Genomic DNA, 21058 nt, shown 5'->3' on the forward strand with positions numbered 1-21058 from the left:
TATATCCACACGTCCGCCACCGCTGGTACAGGGCCAGGCTCTCAGTAGGGGCCCAGTTAATGTCTCCCATCTATCTACCTTAAATATTTATAATTAAGGACATGTCCCAATCCTTCCGATGCTCAGAGATTAGTCCTGGGACATGAGCAAAAACAGTGCTGGGACTGCGGGGTAAATATTGGACTGTGGGAGCATCATGGGGTGAGAATGGGGTCAGTCAAGTCCCTGGAGGCAGTGAGAATCTGAAAGACAAGTAAATGTTAGCTTGGTGGAGACGCAGAAAATGGCATTTCACACAAAGGGATCGACATGGAAAGGTGTAGCGTCCGTCCGGGATAGGCCCTGCGTATCCGTACACCGTCCGGCAGCAGGCCCAGAGCACCGGGGGCTGTCAGCAGAGGCGTTGAAGGAGGATAGATTGAGGCCCTGCCCCCTCACGGATGGGAGGGGCTATGGCTGTGATAAACCAGCCGCGATCTGACGTTAAGCCAACTAGCTGCCATAATTGGGTCTCAGATTTCCCAAAGTAGGTGCAGAGTCCCTTCGGAGCAGGGCTGGGGTCTCCAATGTCCTTCCTAGGGTTTTTCCAGGCTGCGGTACTTCTTACGCAGTGCGGATACCGGGTCTTTGAAGAGCACCGGGTCCAGGCGGAGACGAGAGGACACTAGGGGCATGTGACCAAACCCTGCTGCCATTAAATTGATGCAGTCTGGGTCAGGGGGCTGCGGCTCCTGCCCTGGGCCCCCAGATGCCTAAGAGGGAAAGGGAAAAAGCGTCGGGAGGTTTTTCTGTTCTTCTGGACTCCCCTCCCACCAGCAAGAAGGCAAGGGTACCCCTCCTTCCTTCTCTGTCCTCCCCCAGCCCGTGTCCACAGATCCCCCTCTGCCTCCTCACCAGTGGAGGTCTGGCCCCCTGGCGCGGCTTCCCATAGGGCACCTTGATAGGGGGCAGCTTGATTACTGCTGCTACCAGGAAGTTCATCAGGACATCCACACACGTGGGTGCCTCATCTGCCAGCGTCCTTAAAGTTTGGGGCAGGGAGTGGGTGAACAGAGTGTGGTAATACCTGGGCAAGGGAGGAAGACAGGGAGAGACTTCAGCAGTTGCGTTCACCCCCAAATCTCATTCTCCCCTCTCCTGACCCCCACTCCTCCCACAATCTGCCTATCACTCCAATCTTCATGGCTCTAGTTAACGCCCACCCCACTAACCTGGCTGCCTCAGACAGCACCCATCCCAGTGTTTCTCCTACGTGGTTTGTTGACAGTCAATGGTGTACTCCATGTTCCCTCACTCAGTGGTTCCTTAGAGCCCCCACCTCTGGGCTGTGAGTTCTGGACTCAGGTGGAACCAGATTGAGGAAGGCCTCACCTGACTCAAAGCCATCAGGCCTGGCAGCTTCCGGAATGCTGTGGAGTAACTAGGCTGCCGTTACTCAGCTGAGCCTCAATCTACACAGCAATCGGGGCACACTGTGCAGACGTTGTTGTTAAGTACCGTCAAGTTGGTTCCGACCTATAGCAGCCCTGTATTGGGTTTCTGAGGAGCAGCTGGTGAGTTTGAGCAACCGACCTTTCTGTTCAAACTGACCATATATGGTGGAGTGCTGATCCTACGGTGGCAGCACCCCAGGTCTCCTCTGCAGACATTAGGGGTGATATTTCAGTCTACTGAGGATTCCCTGCCTAGCTCATGGGTAAATCTATGAGGTCCCAAGTTACACATATTTGCTGTAAACATGCACAATGAACCCCTTTAAGAGTACAAGAGACCCTCTAGAAATTCAGTCTCTGTTCAAGATTAGGAAGTTCTAGGCAGCTCTGATAGTGTAACGGTTACGAATCAGGCTGTGAACCTCAAGATCAGCAGTTCAAAACTACCAGTGGTTCCGCGGGGAGCTAGATGACGCGTTCTGCTCCCGTAAAGATTTACAGTCTCAGAAACCCTGTACAGGGTCGCTATGAGTCGGAACCGACACCACGGCACATAACCACCACCACCACCACTACCAGGCAACTTTTGGAGTCCTGGTGTGGCGCTGTGGGTTAATGCACTAGACTGCAAAGTAGTTTTGAAGTGCCAGGTCGGTAGTCAAGTTCTCTGGCTGCTCCTTGGAAACCTTATACAGGGTCACTATGAGTTGGAACCGACTAGACGGTACTTAACAACAACAACAGACAGCTTTTGGAAGGTTTGAGTAATCCTCAACTCACCACATGCACATTTACAAAGACCTACCTACCACCAGACTGTTGTTAAGTGCCATCAAGTTTGTTCTAACCCATAGTGGCTGTGTATAGGGTTTCAAGGAGCAGCTGGTGAGCTTGAACCGCTGACCTTGCAGTTCAAACTGACCTTGCAGTCCAGCACATTAACCCACAGCGCCACATCAGGACTCCACCCTGACAGCTCTACTTAAAGTAACAACTCTAGCTAGCATTTGTTGACCATCTATATGGCAAGGGCTTACATGGTTTCCCCACTGGATTATCATACCAACCATATGAAGTAAACATACCTCATCTACAGGTGATGAAACAGGTTCAAGAGAGGTGAGGAGGTTTGCCCAGAACCACACAACTGGGAAGTGGTGGATATGGGTCTTGAACCTGCATTTCTGGCCTCTAAACTGTCTGCTGTGTTCCTTCCCATGCTACCCTGCTCCTACTGCAGTACCTATGATAGAAGGCAGCCGTGGTGAGAACCATGGAGAATTCATTGACCTTCTCAGCAGTGTAGCCCCAACCACCTTGGCCCTCATCCCAGAAGTGGTTCCATGTCAGAAAGCCCACCATCCGCTCCGGAAAGCTCTGCCACACCACAAAGGCAAAGTCCACCTAGGAAGGGATTTAAATGAGATGTGAGAAAGGGCATCCCACCCAACCAGAAACAGCCAGAGATATGGAGGCAAGGCCAGCCTGGCAGAGGGGCTGGAGCAGGACTCAGGGGGCAGGAGATAGCAGCCACAACTCTGCAACTGGGTAGAAGTGTAGCATGAAATTTGGGAGGATGCTTAAGGGAACTTTTCTGCTATGAAAACTTCTATGAAATGTCGAGTGAAGAGGTCAGTTGACTGCTTCAGTAGTTTTGAAACCAGGAGGTTGGACATCTTGATCTCTGGTCCTCCTGGTTCTAGGAATCTGTGAGGCTGCCAGGGTCCTCTGTCTCTGTCTCTCTGACCCTTCTCCTACTGGGCTTCCTTTGGGCCCAGCCCTTACTTACCTCACTTGTGGAAAGGATACAGTGAGCATCAAGACTGAGGATGGCATCAGTGTTGATGGTGCTGTGTGGGAAGAAGCGATCGCTGGCCTGCGGTGGGAGAGCAGAGAGGACCACTCAGCCCTGAGACCCCTCTCCAACCTCCTACAACCAATATCTGAATATGGACTGACTAGGAACCCCTGAAGGAGTGCCGTGGAGGGAAGGGTATTGAACAAGAGCAAGCCTGAAACCTAGGCAGCTCCGTTCATTGCTACGGGCTTCAGTTTCTCCCTTGGTAAGATGGGTAGTTGGCTTTTAGGGGCTCTTCCAGTTTTGACCCTCAGGATGTCTCAATTGCCTCATTCGATCCTCACAGAAATCCTAGGAAAGGTTGCTAGACATCCCGCATTTGAAATATTAAACTGTTCCAGAGAGATGAGGTGACTCGCATAGGACCATACAGCCACCCTGATCCCCCTCCCTAACCCTGGCCAAATTTGCTGCCATCCATCCATATTTCCTCAAATTCCAGGATTCTCCCTTCTCCTCATCTGAGATATCAATACCCCCTCACACACACACACACACACACACACACACAGCCTTTTCTCCTCACACAAACCCCCAATTCTTTGAGAACATAATGCAAAGGGGAAAGGAATGGAAGATATTAAGCCTGCAGCTGAACTCTACTGCCTGCTTTCTTCAGATCCAACTGAAAGTCCAGCTTTGGCTCAGACCCATGTATGTCCTCCAGTGTCCAGCATGCAGAGGCTAAGCCCACCCCCTCCACCCTTTCCCTCACCTTCCTGGGCCCTTCAATGACTGTCAAGGGGACCTCTGTCTTGGGCCACTTCCCCTTGGGTGGGGGTGGCCTCTCACTGCTCCAGAGAATCAAGATCTAGGAAGAAAGAGGGGTGGTTCTGAAGCCAGGGGTCTGGGTAGAAGTGGGGGTTCTAGGTGTGAGCTCCCTCAGGTGGAAGAACTATGAGAGAACCGCTGATACATGCATACTGAGGAGGAACCCAAGGACCTTTTACTGCTGCTCTGTCCTTGCTTCTGGCTTTCTGGATGGTAGGAATTCAGATGACCACCTGTGTGTGGTGTTAGAATTTGGTGTGGTAGCTTCGAACCATCTTCTATCAGTGTTATTCTTTCTCTTCTTCTCACGTTATCAGTCCCATCGCAGTTGTCTGTGGAACTTGTCCATCTGCACCCTGGCTGCGCTGGCAGCTTCCTTCCTCTGCCAAAGCTCTCTCAATAGAGCTGCCTCTCTGTGAAAGTCAGACTTGACTCCCTGTGTGTCAGCAAATGCTAACTAAGTCTAACCCAGGGAGCAGAATCCTATCCTGCTTCTCTGCAAACTCAATATTAAACCCAGGGCACAGCACTCAGGAAATGACTACTGAGTGAGTGAATGGGTAGGTGAGTGGGTGAGTGAGTAAATGAATGTTTACTTCTACAACCTCCATAAGAGGCATATGATTTTCAGGTGGTCTCACCCATTCTCATTTGGTGACAGGAACAAGAGACTTAGAACAGAAAGGGTACTTGGAAATCCTTCCCCTGCCTTCTGTCAAAATGTATGGTCATTCTTGGGGTCTAGATGTTGTCAGGAGCCTTCCCTGACTCTCGCTCCCACCCTGAATCCCCAGGACCCGAGCTGGCAAGGGGGCAGACCTGGCCACAGTGCTGGGAGTCTGCCACTGCCTGGATGAGCTTCAGGGGGGGCTGGCCTGGGCCCCCCACCCAGATCAAGGCGCTGAACTTGCCCATAGGATGGGAGCCTGAGGAAATGAGACATAGGCTATCAGGGGAGAAGGGGACAGAGAACCCCTGAGAATGAAGACCTGGGGCCTGGAAGAGATGTTGGGGGATCAGAGAAGGTCTTAGTAGGGCTCTCTAGATGAGGCTGGGACAGGCATGTGGAGAACTAGCAAGGGGACTTAGTTGCCCCATCCCCACGGCATACCCTGTTGCAGGTGGTAGAAAGGGAAGTCCTGGGGGCTCGTAGAAAAAGTAGGCAGGGTCAGGAGTGCTCCTGGAGGGCTGTTCCACATCAGTGTGGGATGAGCAGAAGCTCCAAAAATCCGGTCCTGAATTATCTGAAATGAGAGAGGCAGTGAGTGACCCAGTGTGGCCTTGCCTCAGATCCTAACTCAGTTTTAGGAAGTATAGCTCCATACTGCCCCCTTCAGGCTCCGGGGAGAGTGGCAGCAGCATCGCCAGGTCCCTGAGGGCAGATGGGTTCAGATGCAGAGGCCTAATAGGGGGCACTCAGTAAAGATGTTCCAGAGGCAAATGGAGGTGGAAAGCTTCCTTTCTCTTCCTCACTTGGGGCCCGAAGTCACCAAAATGACATGCTGTTCATACCAGAAACAGGGTCCTAGGCAGCCATTGTTGATCCATCAGAGTTGGCATGAGTTGAAATCTATTTGTCACCACAGTTCCCTTTACAGATGGGGAAGCTGAGGCCCAGGATGGAGAAAGAAATAGTCCACAGTCTTTCAGAAAAGTCTCACATATGCCCCAGAGACATCTTCAAGGGGGGATCCCAAACACAAGCAGGGGAAGTAAGGTCTCTGGACAGAGGGTATGGAGATGGGATGGGGATAAGGAAGAGTCATGGGGTAGCAGGGAGCCCCCTCACCTCCAGAGTGGTGTGAATGACCTTCTCCACGGAGGAGAAGTAGGCATCCCATAGAAACTGGGTCTGCTGACGCAGAGCAAGCACCCGTGTGGGGGACATCTCATGTAGGGCAGCCAGGACCTGGGGCACAGAGGGAGAAGAGGAGTAGCCAAAGAGCTTCATCAGACCCTGATTGATCCTGAGAGGGGAACCCAGACCTGGGAACTAGAAGTCCTTTTTCCAGGGTGCACCCCCTTGGTTAAGCCTCAGGTAACATAGTGATAAAGAGTTAAATGATACTTAGTAACTGTGTGGACTCCTGGCGTGGCGCTGTAGGATCAGCGCTGGACTTCAAACCACAAGGTCAGCGGTTCAAACCCACCTGCTGCTTTTCAAAAACCCTATACAGGGTTGCTATGAATCAGGACTGACTTGACAGTCCTCTTAATAACAAGAAGTAACCGTGTGACTAGACAAGTTACTTAGCCTCTCTTAGGCTGTTTCCTCGTCTGTACAATGAGAATAGAAGTATCTCCCTCAGGGGACTGTGGGGGTTACACTAGATACCAGGGATTATCTAGATTAGAACAGTGCCCGCCAAACTGTAGAAGCTCAATAAATGGTAACAACTGTCACTAATCTCCCACACCAGTCTCAGTTCTTAGGGGATTCAAAAAAGGCTCAAATGTGTGTTTTTCAGAGCCAGGCAAATTTCTTTCATTGGATTCAAAAGTAACTGTGTATATTTATATTTTGCTTTCCCACCCCAGGCCCTGTGATTTTGGATTTTCTGCTTTCTTACATTGGGTATTTAAATAGTCATAGGCCTCTGAAGCTGGGCTCCTGGAGAGCATCCGGGCTAACTTATCCCATTGTATAGATTGGCAAACTAAAGCTGAAAGAATATTAGGACTTGCTCTGGTCAGAGAGGACAGGCACTCTGGACTCCTGACTTGCAGCCAGTGCTCACTCCCATGAACCTTCAGGAGTCTCTGTTTCCATCTGATTCAATGGGAGCCCTATCTGGGGGCAAATGCATCAATATACATAGATGGGAATAGAACAAGGATTGGGATCCCTGAGTCCCTCCCATGTCCTCGATTCACTCTCCACCCCATGGGCAGGGCTCTGAGCTACCTGTCGTGGAAGTCTCTCGTCGGCTACAATGGCTGCCTTGGTCCAGTCGATGACCTCAGAGAAGGGCAGCTCCCATCGGGGGCTGAGAAGCACAGGGATGCAGCCAGCCTGGGGGTGAAGGGTTAACTGGGGCCACCAGTCCCACCTTGCACATGCTCACCCTGTCCCATCTCCAAGCTGTGGTGGGCAAGAGGCAGAGGAGAGGAAAGTGGTGGCTTATTTGAGGGGGAGGAGTGATGTTCTGCGGAGGGTATGGTGAATGTGGCCACAGCACAGCTGAGCCCCAGAGTAAGGTAATGGGCACTCTCAGGCCTTGCCCATTGACCTGGCTCCAGGGTAGCCGACCAGTTCAGGGGTGGGGAGGACAGGGTGGAGGGTGCCCAAGTCGGGGGTTGTACCTGTAGGGCTTGGAGGAACCATAAGGCATCAGTGCAGCGGCCTGGGATGAGGCAGAAGGTGGCCTTGGGCAGCGTTACCATGTGGTGGGTCCTAAGGAGGGACAGGAGGGTATCCTGCACACATGAAGTCTGAGACAGCTCCCTCCACCCTCACTTGGGGGCTGGGTCCCTCAATGACCCCATAGCACCTTCCATCAACGCTCCCAAATTCACAATGTGCACCTGTTCTCACGTGGTCACACGCACAACCTCACACCAACACAAATGCTGGCCTCACATCCACCTACTACACTCATGGGTGGAGTAGGAGGCAGGAGCCCTGGGTCGTAGATCTGGCTCTGCCCTGGGTGGCCTCAGATGCCTCCCTTCCCCTTCTTGCGCCCCCATCTCCTCAATTGCAAAATGGAGAGAGGGGAGCTCTCTTATTTCCAAGGCCTGTTTGCAGAGACATAACTACAGAAAACAGTGCTTAGGGCAAACACTGAAGTCCTGGTGTGGCGCTATGGCATAGGTCTGCTAATCACAATGTCAGCGGTGCAAACAAACCAGCTGCTTCTCAGAAACCCTATACAGGGTCACTATGAGTCGGAACTGACTTGACGGCACTTAACAACAACAACAACATGCAAGTACTGAAATTGGACCCCTGCCCAAACATCTGAAACCCATCTTTTAGATCACTTTACTATAATATCAGCAGACAAATGCAAGTCAAGGTGTTCATTAAACTTTTACTTAACACATGATGGCACTACGTGAACATTACAACAGCACTGTTCTTGCTTTCACTGATGAAAACTGATCTAGGATGTGCTCAAAACCATTGTTTTCAGTTTCTTTTCTTCACTCAGCACAGTAAGATCACACTGCCTGCCTTAGGCCATACCCACTGCGATTGAGTTAATTCCAACTCATAGAGAAACTAGAGGGCAGAGGAGAGCTGCCCCACAGGGTTCCCAACACTGTAAATCTTCATGAAGCAGACTGTCCACCTTTCTTCCATGGCGGGTTCCAACGGCTGACCTTTGGGTCAGCAGCTGAACTCTTTAACCAACGTATCACCGGGGTTCCTCCTTAACCCACAAAGACCTCAAATATGGAAGGATTTGTTTTTGCATGGGGAATCATCTCTCACTGGAGATGGAAACTTCAATGATGACTAGAAACTGCTCATCGGCACCCCCTTCAGGTGTCATACCTTAGAGATAACCTTTGCATGTCTGTCTTGTCCAGGTTGCTCTCCCACCACTCTGCCTTAGGCAGCCTTTCACCTGAGTGGCCTCCACCCTCAGTCCTTCCTGACCTGACAATCCAGGCCCATGAAAGGCTTCTCTGTCATGAGGTAGGCTGGGCCCCTAGCCTGGAACCACGCAGGAAGCTGCTGCCCAGAGGCTCCCTTGCCCAGGACAGGCCTCCTCTGTTCCTCCCACCCCCCCACCCCCACCCCTCCTCATAGCCTCAGGACCACAGTCAGGCTGGGTGTGCCGTGTGGGGAGGAGCAGCCTCCTCAGAGCCCCCTCCTTAGAATTGCTCCACTCAGGGCACCAATGTCCATGACCCAGCGGGGATGGAGAGACCCAGGGCCCTGGTCTCACAGTTCCTAAAAGCAGAGCTGATGGGTAGGTCCCAGAAGGTCCTAGGACCTACAGCCCACCTGGCTCTGAGCCTGAATCTTCAAGAAGTAGACATGGCAGGGCTTAGCAAGCTTCTGAGTCAATTCCCACTGGGCAGATGGAGAAACTGAATCCCATAGAAGGCCAAGGACTGGCTTAGGGTCACAGAAAGGGTTGGGATAGAGCTAGGACCAGATCCCAAGTGTGCCAATTCCCAATCCTGAGTTATTTGAACCACTCCAGAGCTTCTGCTTAGGAATCTCCCAGAGGATCCCCACCCTCTTTCTCCTCCTCCTAAAGTGCAGGGATCCACCAGGCTTTCCTGGAAGAAGCCACAAGTTAACACCAGGATACCTCCTACTTTGCAAAGAGCTCCAGTGCCACCCAGCCAGCTACACACACACACACACACACACACACACACACACACACACAAGTTCTGTTTCTGTTGTTGTCTGCTGACAAATCAATTCGGACTCACAGTGATCCTACAGAACAGAGTAGAACTGCCTCATAGAGTTTCCAAAGCTGTCATCTTTATGAAAGCAGATCCCCACATCTTTCTTCTGCGGAGCAGTTGATAGGTTCAAACTGTCAACCTTTCACTTAACAGCCAAGATCTGAACTACTGCACCACCAAGAGTTTTACAACAGAGTGAAAACCCCTAAGGTTAAGGCTTCAGGGAGTTCAAAGACACAAAGACCCTGCTGAATAAACCAGACCCTTTAGCCCTCATTAGCCTCGAGAAGTTTCTCCTACTGAATCATAATGTCTAAGCTCAAACATCACCTCCTCTGGGAAGGCCTCCTTGATTGAGTCTTCTATGTGTTCCCATAGCCCCTGTGCTCACTGTTAATAGTAATGACCCAAGGTACCTTTATAGCTTTTCCTGGACCTTGTTCTAAGTGCTTTATATCCATTGCCTCCTTTTATTCTCACAACTATGGTAAGAGATGGGTAGTATGTAGTGTTATCCCATTCTACAGATGAGGAAATTGAGGGTTATTATATGAAGAAGCAAGTCCTGATGTGGTGCTGTGGGCTAATGCATCAGACTGCAAAGTTGTTTGAACTGCAAGGTTGGTAGTTCAAGCTCACCAACTGCTCCTTGGAAACCCTATACAGGGTCGCTATGGGTTGGAATTGACTCGACGGCACTTAACAACAGCAACACATAAAGAAGCTAGGAAGACACCTCCACTTAACAATTATGTCATTACCATTAGCAGCTCTGACTCCTTTGTTTCTCTTACACTACAGAGAACTTGAGAGTAGGGGCTGTATTTCCCTTGTGTCAGTATCCCCAGGGCCCAGCAGAGTGCTTGGCGAGAATGGGTGCTCAGTGAATGAATGTTTCATGTGACTTGAGAGGATAGGCCCAGGCTTAGCATATAGAAATATTTAAGAGGTTCTTTTCAGCAAAACTTCTAGCCGAGGGGCTGTCTGGGAAGAAATCTGGTAGGTGGCCTTGGGAGGTGGTGAGTCCCCATCAGTGGGAGTAAGTAAGCAGAGGCTGGATGAGCACCTATGAGGCTGGTGGGGTGAAGCAGACTCGTACACATCGGTGGTGACACTGATGGTTGAGGGAGTGAAGACACAGTCATAGCTGAGCCCTCCAATCCTCTGTCACTTCTGTGGGCTCCAGCCACCTTGGCCTTTATGAGTCCCTCCCGCCATTAAAAATTATATTTTGTAACTATTGGTATAAAGACAACTGTATTCATTTTCCATATTAAAAGATTTTATTCTAGCTAAAAGTTCTTTTTTTGACTTGGAAAGAAACTAAAATATTTTCATGTTCCCTAGAAGTCTTAGGCTCCCTAGGCTCACAATATGGGCAAAGAGACTTGAAAATGTGCATTGAATTTATGTTTCAAAAAAAGTGGGGGAGAACATACATATATGCATATTACTTGTACAGACAGAGAGTGTCTTAAAAAGGAAGCATAAGAAATTGTGTGTTTACCTCCAGAAGGAGTACTGGGTGGTCGGGAAACAGGGTGGGATGGAGACTTTTTAACTGTATACCCCTTTATACCTTAGGAGTTTTGTACCATGTGAATGAATTACCTGTTCATAAAGATGAATAAGTAATGATTTAAATGGTAAGAACGTGTTCCAAAGCAACAGGAGACTATTCAACCAAGGTGGAAAAACATTGTGGCTTTGGAGCCAGAAGTGTAGTGTTCGGTCCCAGCTCCACTGTTGCCAAGTGTATGATCAGAAGTGAATGGGGTCATGGGGGAGGGAGAACCTGGTCACCAAAGGCTCTCTCTGAACCTCAGTTTCCTGTTCCTTGAAATGGGGATAATGCTTTTCTTGAAGGCTGCTTGAGAGGATTAGCAATGACTTCTATAAAATGCCTGGTAAATCCTGAGGGCCAGGTCAGGCCCTCCCCAAATGTTAGCTTCTTCCTCTCCCCTCTTCCTTCCCCACCAGTGCCAGCTGGGTGAATTGTGCCTGTGAAGGGGACTGTGAATTGCCTTTTTCTCAGGTCAGTTCTTGTTTATTCAGGCCACCTTCCGGGGACTGGCCATGTGGCTGTCCTTTTCACTCTGTCCCTGTGCTATGTGTGTCTCTGGCCCCATTAATTGCTTGGCATTTCAGAGAAACTGAGACTGAAGCTACCCCAGACATTAAGTCCTGTCATCTGAAGGTAGGATGAGGCCAAAGACAGAAAGTCTTTGAAGTTCAGAGGTCAACTAGAAATTGCCCAGTTTCACCCGATGGACATAAACCTTTCAAAACTTTTACTCAGAGGGTGGTCCAGGTCCAAGCTGCTTAGAAAACCTGGTTGGTTCTGTCCAATTTTAGATCAATCCAATAAACAACTAGCGGCACTCAGAGGTGTACCTGGCTTATGGCAGGTATGGGACTTGCCCATTGCCAGCTGTGGGATCATTCAGCAATTTAAAACGAATTGCACAGACACTGTTTTCCATAGACACACCTCTGTTTGCACCTACTCTGTGTGTGTGTGTGTGTGTGTGTGTGTGTGTGTGTGTGTGTGTGTGTGTGTAGTCCCTTGGGGATACAGAGTTAGATCTGGGGTCTGGACCTGAAGTCTGGACCCAGTTCTTAATTGGGCCACCCATATGTGTGTAATCCATACTGAAGGCTGTGCTCTTTGATCTTCATCAGTAAATGTTTTAAGTCCTCTTCACTTTCAGCAAGCAAGGTTGTATCATCTGCATATCGCAGGTTGTTAATGTGTTTCCTCCAATCCTGATGCCACGTTTTTCTTCATAGAATTCAGCTTCTCGGGTTATTAGCTCAGCATACAGGTTGAATAAGTATGGTGAAAGAATACAACCTTGTCGCACACCTTTCTTAATTTTAAACCATTCAGTGTTCCCATGTTATGTTCGAACATGGCCTCTTGGTCCATGTACAGATTCTTCATGAGCACAATTAAGTGTTCCAGAATACTCATACTTCACAATGTTGTCCATAACTTATCATAATCCACACAATCGAAAACCTTTGCATAGTCAATAAAGCACAGGTAAACATCTTTCTGATATTCTCTGCTTTCAGTCAAGATCCATCGGACATCAGCAATGATATCCCTCATTTCACATCCTCTTCTGAATCCGGCTTGAACCTCTGGAAGTTCTCTGCTAATGTATGCTTGCAATTGTTTCTATATTACCTTTAGTAAAACTTTGCTCACATGGGATATCAAAGAGATTGTCCAATGATTTCCGCATTCCGTTGGGTCACTTCTCTGGAATGGGCACAAATACGGATCTCTTCCAACCAGTCGGCCAGATAGCTGTCTTCCAAATTTCTTGACAGAGATGAGTGAGTGCCTCTTGTGCCACCTCACTTTCTTGAAAGATTTCAATTTTTATTGAAAGCATAAGAAACTGGTGCCTTGTTCTTTGCCAATTCCTTCAATGCACCTTGGACTTCCTCCTTCAGTACCATTGGCTCTTGATCATATACTACCTCTTGAAATGGTTGAACATTAACCATTTCCTTTTGGTACATCTTCTCTTGATGCTTCTACATTATTCAGTAATTTGCTGATAAAGATCAAAGAGCACAGCCTTCGGTATGGATTACCATCTCAATGTCAAGAAAACAAAAATCCTCACCATTGGACCAATAAACATTTTTATCAATGGAGTAAAGACTGAAGTTGTCAAGGACTTCATTCTTCTTGGATCAACTATCAACACTCACGGAAGCAGCAGTCAAGAAATCAAACAACGTATTGCATTAGGCAAATCTGCTGCACAAGACCTTTTTAAAATGTTGAAGAGCAAAGAAGTCAGCTTGAGGACTAAGGTGTGCCTGACCCAAGCCATGGTATTTTCAATAACCTCATATGGATGCGAAAGCTGGACAGTGAATAAGGAAGATCGTAGAAGAATTGACTCATTTGAGTTATGGTGTTGGAGGAGAATATTGAAAGTGCCATGGGTTGCCAAAAGAACCAACAGATCTGTGTTGGAAGAAGTGCAGCCAGAGTGCTCCTTGGAGGCCAGGATGGCCAAACTTTGTGTCTCATACTTTGGACATATTATCATTAGGGACCAGTCATTGGAGAAGGATATCACGTTTGGTAACATGGAGGGTCAGAGAAAAAGAGGAAGACCCCCAACGAGATGAATTGGCCAAGTGGCAGCATAGGTGGCCTCAAGTGTGGCAACAGTAGTGAGGTTGGCCCAGGATCGGGCAGTGTTTCATTCTGCTGTGCATAAATAAGGTTGCTATGAATCAGTACCGACTTGATGGCACCTAACAACAACTGTGTGTATGTATGTGTGTGTATGAGGCAATATCGTAACTTTCAGAGAAGTCCAGAATAAAATAGCTTTTTTACTTTGAACCCAACCAGCGATCTTGCTCCTAAAAAGATGACAGTCTAGAAAACTCTGTGGGGTAACTGGGCTCTGTCAATGGGGTCCCTATGAGTCAAAATGGACTCGGCAGTACCTAACAAAGAAGTCAGCCAGAAGAAACCCTTCCTTTAAGCAACAATAGTTAAATGTACCAGTGCTCAGCTGCTAACAGGAAGGTTGGCAGTTCACACTCACCCTGTGACCCATAGGAGAAAGAACTGGAGATCCGTTCCCATGAAGATTGTTGTTGTTGCTAAGTGCCACTGAGTCAGTTCTAACTCATAGTGACCCTGTATAGGGTTTCTGTGGAGTGGCTGGTGGGTTTTCTACGGTTTCATTGGGTTTTCTAGGAGCAGATTGCCAGCGGCTGCTGGGTGATTTTGAAATAAAAACCCCTGGAGATTACAGATTACATGGGGTCAGTGTGAGTCCAAATCAACTTGATGACCCAAGACAACAACAACATAATCAGAAAAGCTCAGAGGCAGGAGCCTGGTGACCAGAGAGCATTGCCCCCAAACATGAGTGTCTGTCTGAACTCAGAGCTGGCAGTGCCTGGGGAGATCTCCCAGCAGCCCCAAGCAGAGGTTAAAAAAAAAAAATGGAGCTGGGCCATGTGCAGAATTCCTGGGAGGAACGTGAAGCTCAGAATAGGCTCTGTTGTTCTAGCAGAGAACAAGGAGATAGGGAGATACCTGAGGGAGAAAGCCTGGGTAGAATACTAGAGTGACAGGTTCCAATTTGGACCTGCCTTGGGGGATATAGAGGGAAACCTCTGCCCCAGGGGCCCTGGACAACCTCAGAAGGACTTGAATTCTTGTCTGCCCAGTCAGCCTTTGGAAACTGCTGGCCTCCTGGCCATGCAGCGCAGAGGTGCTCAGGGGTTAACTGCTCTGTTCCCAGAGGTGTACTGCCAACAAGCCATGGTGAAGAGAAGTTTCTGAACAAGTTTTCCAGGTCCTGCAGGCGCTCACGCTCCTTATATAATGTTCTAAACACCCTCATTGGCAGGTGAGGTCTGACCTCAGTCATACTTGCTATGTTGTTGTTAAGTGTTGTTGTTAAGTTGTTGTTAAGAGTCGGTTCCCACTCATAGCGACCCTGTATAGGGTTTCCAAGGAGTCGCCAGTGAGTTTGAACTGCCAACCCTGTGGTTCCCACAGTGCTACACCAGGACTTGCTGTAACCAAAGACTACTTCATTCAGAGGTTAATGTTCCAAATTCGACACAGTGGTAGCTTCCATCTGTGATGACCAATTAATAATCTTCATGGCCTTTCTGAGTCTTTGATTGGGTTGATCATAGACTCTCTCTCAAAACTCAGAATTCTAATTCTGAGGGCTTTGGTTTCAGACAGTTCTGGATTCAAGTATTGACTGTGCTCTTTCTAGCTGTGTGGCCTCAGATAAGTTACTTAACCTTTTTGAGCTTCTGCATCTGGTAATATTTTATTGTCATTCTTTATAAGCTAATATTTATAAAAGTATAGACACTATCCAAATGTAGGTTAAATAATATACCAGGAAAGGAGGGGTTGGAATGAGGGAAAGGAAGAAAGTAAGAATAAGTCATGTTTTACATTTGTAAAGATCCTCAACGGAGAACTCTAAAACCTGCCCTTGACTCTCCTGGCATCCTATCACTCTCTTGGTGGAAGTGTTCTCTGTTGTCTAACCTGAGTCCCTCTTGCTGCAGCCGAGGCCCAAATTTGCTGGGACCACTTGGTTCTCCCATCTCAGCCCTGCCTTCTACCCTGGCCTCTGTACACCTTCTTGTCACACTCTTCCCGTTCCAGCCCCCATGGGGGAAAGTTCCACTTACTGTTCAGGTCCAGGGTCCTGCTCACAGTTCCCATCCCAGAAGCAGGCAGAGGAGTTGCTGTCTGCTGTGCGCCACCCACCTCTCTCCTCTGCCAGGGCTAGCAGGGTCTCCTCAGGATGGGGACTGTGCTGTTGCAGCTGGCCAGGAGCCCCACCTTGAAACGGGTGGGCTTCAGGGAGAAGTGGGAGGGCCACATCGAAGCGAGGTCGAAAGGTGTCCACCAGAGGACTGGCCTCAGCCACCATAGCCTGTCCCAGTTGGAAGGTCTTGGAGCAGGCAGCTGGGTGGAGACTGAGGACCAGATGGTTTTGACCCCCATTCCACTGCAGAGGCATTGGACTGGGCTCTCCAGCCAGAGTGTCCAGGCTGAGGAAGAGGAAGAGACAGGCCTCACCAGGGCTGAATGTGTGGTAGCGGGAACCCTCGATGGAAGCCAGGATCTGATGATGAGTTTCAGAAATTGGTCCAGCTGCGGGGTACACGAATACCTTGAGGCCACTACCCCTGCACCAGGAAGTGTTGAAACAGGCTCCCCAGTTGCAGCCAATGCCACAGGGAGTTTGAGAAGATCGAGGAGCATCTTCTGGGGGTTCCCCAGGCTGAGAGAAGCTCTGCAGGAGCTCTGTATCCAGCCAGCGAGGCCAGCTTTGAGGAACCCCTGATGGAAGCCTGGGGGGCACTGCCAGGCGGAGAAGTGGGGGACCCCCCAGGAAGATAAGGAAGAGCCAGGAGGCAGAGAGTGCCAGCCAAAGGGGCCTCCTTCTCCACAACTGCATGTGGCCACCCACAGCCCGGGTTGGGAGATGCTGGGAGACCTCAGCCAGGAAGCAGGAAGAGCAAGAGCCTGAGGGTGAGTAGCTGGCTGGAATCAGCCTAGCCCAGCACCCTTGGGAAGACTAAGGCCAGGCATAAGGAGGCCAGGTGGGACTCAGCTTCCTGACCTTGCCTTCCTGTGGTCAACACTCTGAGTCCTCAGTCTTTGGATAACCAAGCCAGCCTTTGCCCCTGGGAACTGCTCAAATTGATGCAACCCCTGTCCAGACTACAAGGCTGGGGGCTTCTGCCCCTCTGACTGCACTCTCTGACTTTGCCCTTGTCCGAGATGAGGGCCGTCTGCCAGGCCATGAAGGACCGGTGAGGACTCTCCAAGGGGCAGGTTGGCCAGGGTGCAGGATGGTGGAAACAGGGCTGGTCTTCCTAGTCCACCCCCTGCCGGAGCAGCCCTGGCCACCCCTGTGCCAGCTAGCAGGCTCTTCTGGGCTGTTGGCCCTGTGGTTAGAGCCAAAATTAGACCTAGTACCCCATGTAGGTCATCAGAGCCAGTTGGGAGTCAGGGCTTTGGTGCAGCTGGTGGCCCCTGCCTGGGGGATCGGAGGGCTTTTGGTCCTGGTTCTCTTCCTCCCTGTTCGGGCAGTATAGCCTCATCTCCTCACACCCCCAGTAACTGGCTCCGTACCCTCGGGAATAGAACTATTACAGTATAGAGGGCAGTTCTCCCTTCCCCAGTCCCTGCCCTGAAGCCCCCAGTCCCTGCCAGGGTCTTCCCCTGCTGCCGCTCAAGCAGCTTCGGGCTCCTCTGAATCTCTTTCCCAGCGGCAGCAAGACTCCTCCCCTATCAGCCCTGATTCGCTCTTGGCTAGAAGGCCAAGTTTCCACTTAACTCCTTCCAAACCAGTTCCCTGATTGTAGTTAAGTGTCGTCGAGTCGATTCCGACCCACAGCAACCCGATATGGGGTTTCCAAGGAGCAGCTGGTGAGCTTGAACATGACTTTGCAATTGAAATGGCTTTGCAGTCTGGCGCAATTAACCCACAGCCCCACACCAGGACTCCCAAGTTCCCGGATTGTTCATAGTAATAACCAGTAGATGCCACACCTAAGGGTTTGCCAGGAGGTACCACAGCCTTGAAGGAGTCATGGTAGTGTAGTGAATTATAAGCTGGGCTGCTGACTGCAAGGTCAGTAGTTCAAATCTATCAGTTGCTCTGCGGGAGAAAGATGAGGCTTTCTGCTCTGGTAAAGATTTACAACTTTGAAAACCTTGTACAGGATCACTGTGAGTTGGAACCACTTAGGTGGCACACAACCACCACTGCCACTGCTACAGTCTCCGCTTCTCTGAATTTTCACAGCAACCCTTCAAAGCAGAGGTTTATCTTGGTCCTTTTTTTACAGATGAGGACAATGACACTCCAGAGGGAATGGCATCTTGCTAAGGTGGCCCAACTAAGAAGTGGTAGGCTAGGGATTTGAACCCTGAATTCCTGACCCAAATCCTAAGCGCTTCCCAGTGGCCACGCCTGCCGAGTGTGTGAGTGTGGAGAGGAGAAAGTCAATTGATGAGAGGAGTGAGGAGGAGTGAAGGGACTGGGAGGATTGTGGGCCTCTCTGCCATCTGCCCTTCCTCTTTTGGGGGCCCACTCCTGATACCTTTCACTCAGGCACACAAGGCTGTCCTTACGTGGAGCTCTGCAGGAAAGGGCTTAGTGCATTAGGAAGAGGTTGACTGTAGGGGCAGGGACAGAATACACATGAGTCATGATGGTGATTTGGACAGGGTGGCAATGGTGGAAGGGGAATGAGTGATCAGGTTCTGGGTATATTTGGTGCCAGGGAAAAGAACAGCTGTCTGACTAGTTGGATATGTGGTTTCACTTGAACAGAGTAGGGTGGAGTCATCATCAACCGAGATGGGCAGGACTGAGGGAGGAACAGTCTAGGGGAAGAAGATCAGGAGTTTAGTTCTGAGACTAGGAATCATGTTTCATTCATCTTTCTCATTCCCAGCCCTAGTGTGATAAATGTTTAACCAAGACTTTTTGAATGAGTATATGGATGGATAGATAAAGTTGGGAGATCCAAGAGGACAAAGGTGTCTGCTAAGAGGCTTCCGGGGACACCTGATCCTACTCCAGCTCACCCAGTCCCAGCCCAGGGCCAGAGGTGCATCTAAGGTTTGACAGGTAGGCATGTGCCCTGTGTGCCACTTGAAGGGGAGCACCACTGGATATTTATTAATCACAGCAGTTTCCAGAGATGAGAGATCATTGAGCAAGTTAAAACTAATGATTTCGTATTTGAGAAGCTCCATGAATCAAGGAGGAGCAAAGACTGAACAAAGATTAAAGTATTCAGTGATTCAAACCCACCAGTCTCTCCTCAGGAGAACCATGTGACAGTGTGCTTCCAGAATTCCCAGGGGGCAGGTCTACTCGGTCCGGTAGAGTTGCCATGAGTCCGAATCAACTTGATGGCTGAGGGTATGAGTCAAAGCAGACTGTGTGACCTTGCTCTGCTGAGTGTAGAAAGAGAAGAAACTAAAAAACAAAACAACTATGAGCACATCATAGACGAATCTTCGTCAGTGAAATCAAGGAAGGAGCAGTTGTCATTTTCATGTAGTGCCGTCATGTGTTCAGTGATGAGCTGATACTATGGCAATGTGATCTAAAAGATGGGTGTCAGATGTTTGGACAGGGGTGTAATTCCAGTGCTTTTTTTCTGTAGAGAGGACTCTGGGTAGAGCACAAGTTCTCTTCTATCTCCATCCCTGCAGAAGAGCCTCTCAGGCCAGTTGAAGACTGCACTTGTCTAGACTGGATTCACATAGTTGCCCTTGAGGCTTGGATGGAGGAAGAGAAAGCAGGCCATCCTAGCAGGCAAGACTGAACAGGGCTCATCCCAAAAATAGATCTCTGTGCTCTGCCAATCCGAGTCGTATCTAAGGGATAACAGGGATGGCACATGCCCTGGGCACTGCTTGATGAGGAGCACTAATGAGCTGTATCTGTAGCAGTTTCCATTGCCAGCTGGGAGAGATCATTCAGCAACTTCAAACCAATTGCCATAGGCTTTTTTTTTTTTTTTTCAGTAGCCACTCCTCTGCCACCAAAGGCTCCAAGGACTCCATCATACTCTTCAGGACTCCTCAGTGCCACTAGGAAACCCTGTCCTGTACCTGAGCTACAATCAGTGTGGCAGAAGCCGACACTTTGGGGCAGGACAGGAGGGAGTAGACAGCAGAGAGAAAGAAGCAGCAGCCTGGGCTCTGGTTCAGCATTGGAAGTTTCCCAAGGAAGGCTTGTTTCCTGCAGGGCAGGGTTGAAGCAGGCCTTGGACTGAATTTGAGGACAAGGGACTCTGGAGGGCATCCCAGAGCCTCTGAGCAATGCAATGGTGATGTCATGACTGCCTGGGGGTTACCTGAGGGTTGCCTGAGTATGAGGTTGCTCCCTGCTTGAGGTGCTAGATGTCACACTGGCCAAGTTGCCCAGGCAGAAACTAGGGGCAACCACAAAGTGTCTGCCTCGCTCCACCTTGTGTTTGCCTATCTCCGTTCCTCCCCTCTCCTTCTTTGGGCTGGGCCCCAAAATTTCCAGAAGAAATGGATCGAGTCTTCGGGGAGAAAGGGGACTGGAGCTTTGCATAGTGCGGTAATGAAGAGCACAGCCCAGGTTCTCTCAAGAAAATGTGTTCCTGGGCAAGTTAGTTATTTCTCCTTATCTGTAAAACAGGCAGAGTGATAGCTATATCCTCAAAGGCTTGCTGGGAGAAGGATTAAATAAAATAGTGAAAGTATAGCATTCAGCACACCATGCCTGGCACAAAGTAGGCACTTAAGTGGTATCCTTCTCTCCCTCCACCGCCCCAAGGGGAAATAAAGTGACTTGCTCAGGGCATCAAGCTGCCTATCTGAGGCCCATGGGGTCAGGACTTGGGTTTCTCCCTCCTGCACCCATGTTATTTCTGCTGCGCTTCTGTTGCTGCCCTGAATAAAGGAGACACTGGGAGCTCCAGGAGATGATCACCATGGAAACCCATCTGCTCCATCTTGTTGCTTTAGCACTAGGCTGTCTGGGTGTGTCATGGCACAGTGAAGGGGTATGAGGGTCTGGAGGCTGCAGGGGCTTGGGGGCTAAGCTCTCACTTTCTTGAGCACCAAACCAAAAAGGACTCCATTACCATCAAGTTCATTCCAACCCACAGCAACCCTGTAGGACAGAGCAGAACTGCTCCATAGGGTTTCCAAGACTGTAAATCTTTACAGAAGCAGACTGCCACATTGTTCTCTCAAAGAGTAGCTGATAGTTTTGAACCAATGACCTTTTGGTAAGCAGCCCGACCCTTTAACCACTGGGCTATCAGGGCTTCCTTCTTGAGCACACAAATAACCCCAAATCTGGAAGAATCCCCCACAAGGCTCTGCAGCATCGCGTTAGCTCCAACTCTAGTTAAGTCCACCCAACCAGACTCCAACCAGGATGCAGAGCCCATATCCTGCCACACCAAACCCCACCTGGGGCAAGGCCATGGGCACAGGCCAAGAACTCCAAAATGGGAGTCAGGTCAGACCTCTGCTTCTCTTCTAGGTATGACCATATGGCCTTAGATCAGTCCTGTTTGGGGT

General features: G+C 49.7%; 1 protein-coding gene across 1 annotated transcript; it reads right to left on the reverse strand.

Moving 5' to 3' along the window:
* Positions 1-575: 575 nt before the first annotated feature.
* EXTL1 (exostosin-like glycosyltransferase 1) lies at positions 576-16427 on the reverse strand. Its single transcript, XM_006862273.1, has 11 exons — positions 15652-16427; positions 7366-7456; positions 6968-7075; positions 5852-5971; positions 5174-5306; positions 4882-4988; positions 4007-4102; positions 3223-3309; positions 2677-2837; positions 895-1066; positions 576-752 (listed from the first exon to the last, which is right to left on the reverse strand). Exons 1-11 carry the CDS (start codon positions 16425-16427, stop codon positions 576-578), a joined length of 2028 nt encoding a protein of 675 aa, XP_006862335.1.
* Between the last annotated feature and the right edge of the window lie 4631 nt (positions 16428-21058).

The sequence above is a fragment of the Chrysochloris asiatica genome, unplaced genomic scaffold (genome assembly GCF_000296735.1).
Source record: "Chrysochloris asiatica unplaced genomic scaffold, ChrAsi1.0 scaffold00047, whole genome shotgun sequence".
Taxonomy (NCBI): Eukaryota; Metazoa; Chordata; class Mammalia; order Afrosoricida; family Chrysochloridae; genus Chrysochloris; species Chrysochloris asiatica.

Bases quoted from the DNA above. Each gene is read 5' to 3' on its own strand.
- EXTL1 (XM_006862273.1), bottom strand. From the start codon at position 16,427: ATGCAGTTGTGGAGAAGGAGGCCCCTTTGGCTGGCACTCTCTGCCTCC. The intron at 7,076-7,365 runs GTACAACCCCCG...CTTCACCCCCAG, and splicing joins GGTTCCTCCAAGCCCTACAG to GCTGGCTGCATCCCTGTGCT. The intron at 4,103-4,881 runs GTCTGCCCCCTT...CTTTCTTCCTAG, and splicing joins ACTCCCAGCACTGTGGCCAG to ATCTTGATTCTCTGGAGCAG.